This window comes from Anarrhichthys ocellatus, unplaced genomic scaffold (assembly GCF_004355925.1).
Source record: "Anarrhichthys ocellatus isolate YVR2014 unplaced genomic scaffold, GSC_Weel_1.0 scaffold5, whole genome shotgun sequence".
In the NCBI taxonomy this organism is placed as follows: Eukaryota; Metazoa; Chordata; class Actinopteri; order Perciformes; family Anarhichadidae; genus Anarrhichthys; species Anarrhichthys ocellatus.
This window is the reverse complement of record NW_022280035.1, coordinates 12,682,611-12,683,261: the sequence shown is the minus strand read 5'-3', so window position 1 is coordinate 12,683,261 and position 651 is coordinate 12,682,611. Positions and strand designations below refer to the sequence as shown.

The following is a 651-nucleotide window of genomic DNA, read 5'->3' as shown; positions in this document are numbered from 1 at the left end:
TACGCGGCGCTCTTCCGCTGGCGCAGGGGGGGTGGGCTGCTCTACTGGCTCAGAGGCCGTGTCGTTGCCCATCACTGCAGAGCTGCGCCGAAGCTCGAGTAACAGTGGAGTCACTGCGATGGGAAACATTTTTTGGGTTGTTTCTACTACGTGAACTTGGTTTTAGTGTTTAGACTTGTTGCATGGCTACTTACAGTGTTAAGTGCGTTTAGTGTAGTGTCATCTCGAGAGGCTGCTAAACATCCGTCTTCTGTTGAGCCTCCGTCGCACATCCCTGCAAAGGCAGCCATGCTCCTGTGGACACAAGACGTAAAACAGTCACATACACATGATTACAGAGCTGGTTCTGTACCTCTTAACTGACTTTAATGTCCATGTAGGGTTTTTCTTCTTCTTTTTAAATCATGTCTCATATCAGGCATTTTAGAGATGAAACAGATGTTTATAAGCAGGGTCACACCTCAGCTGATTTTCCCCTCAAACTTGAACAGGGGTGACAAGAAATTACATATTTCAAGTAGACAGATGACAAAAAACAAAACTATTAATAATACTAACTACTAATAATCGGGGCAGAAGGGCTGAATTGTCAATGTTTTGATGTCCTTAGCACATTTGACATTCCCTGCTTTTATGTACGTGTGTGTGTGT

General features: G+C 44.5%; 1 protein-coding gene across 2 annotated transcripts in view; it reads right to left on the bottom strand.

Annotated features, from left to right (window-relative positions):
* LOC116382231 (arginine-glutamic acid dipeptide repeats protein-like) overlaps positions 1-610 on the bottom strand; it is a 26,107-nt gene extending 25,497 nt beyond the window's left edge. Inside the window, exon 1 of one of the 2 annotated variants that reach the window (XM_031845110.1) lies at positions 195-610. In XM_031845110.1, the coding sequence (XP_031700970.1) occupies positions 195-290 (96 nt within the window). In that variant the 5' untranslated portion in view covers positions 291-610. The remainder of the gene's footprint in view (positions 1-194) is intronic. The other variant, XM_031845109.1, reaches the window with a different exon arrangement.
* Between the last annotated feature and the right edge of the window lie 41 nt (positions 611-651).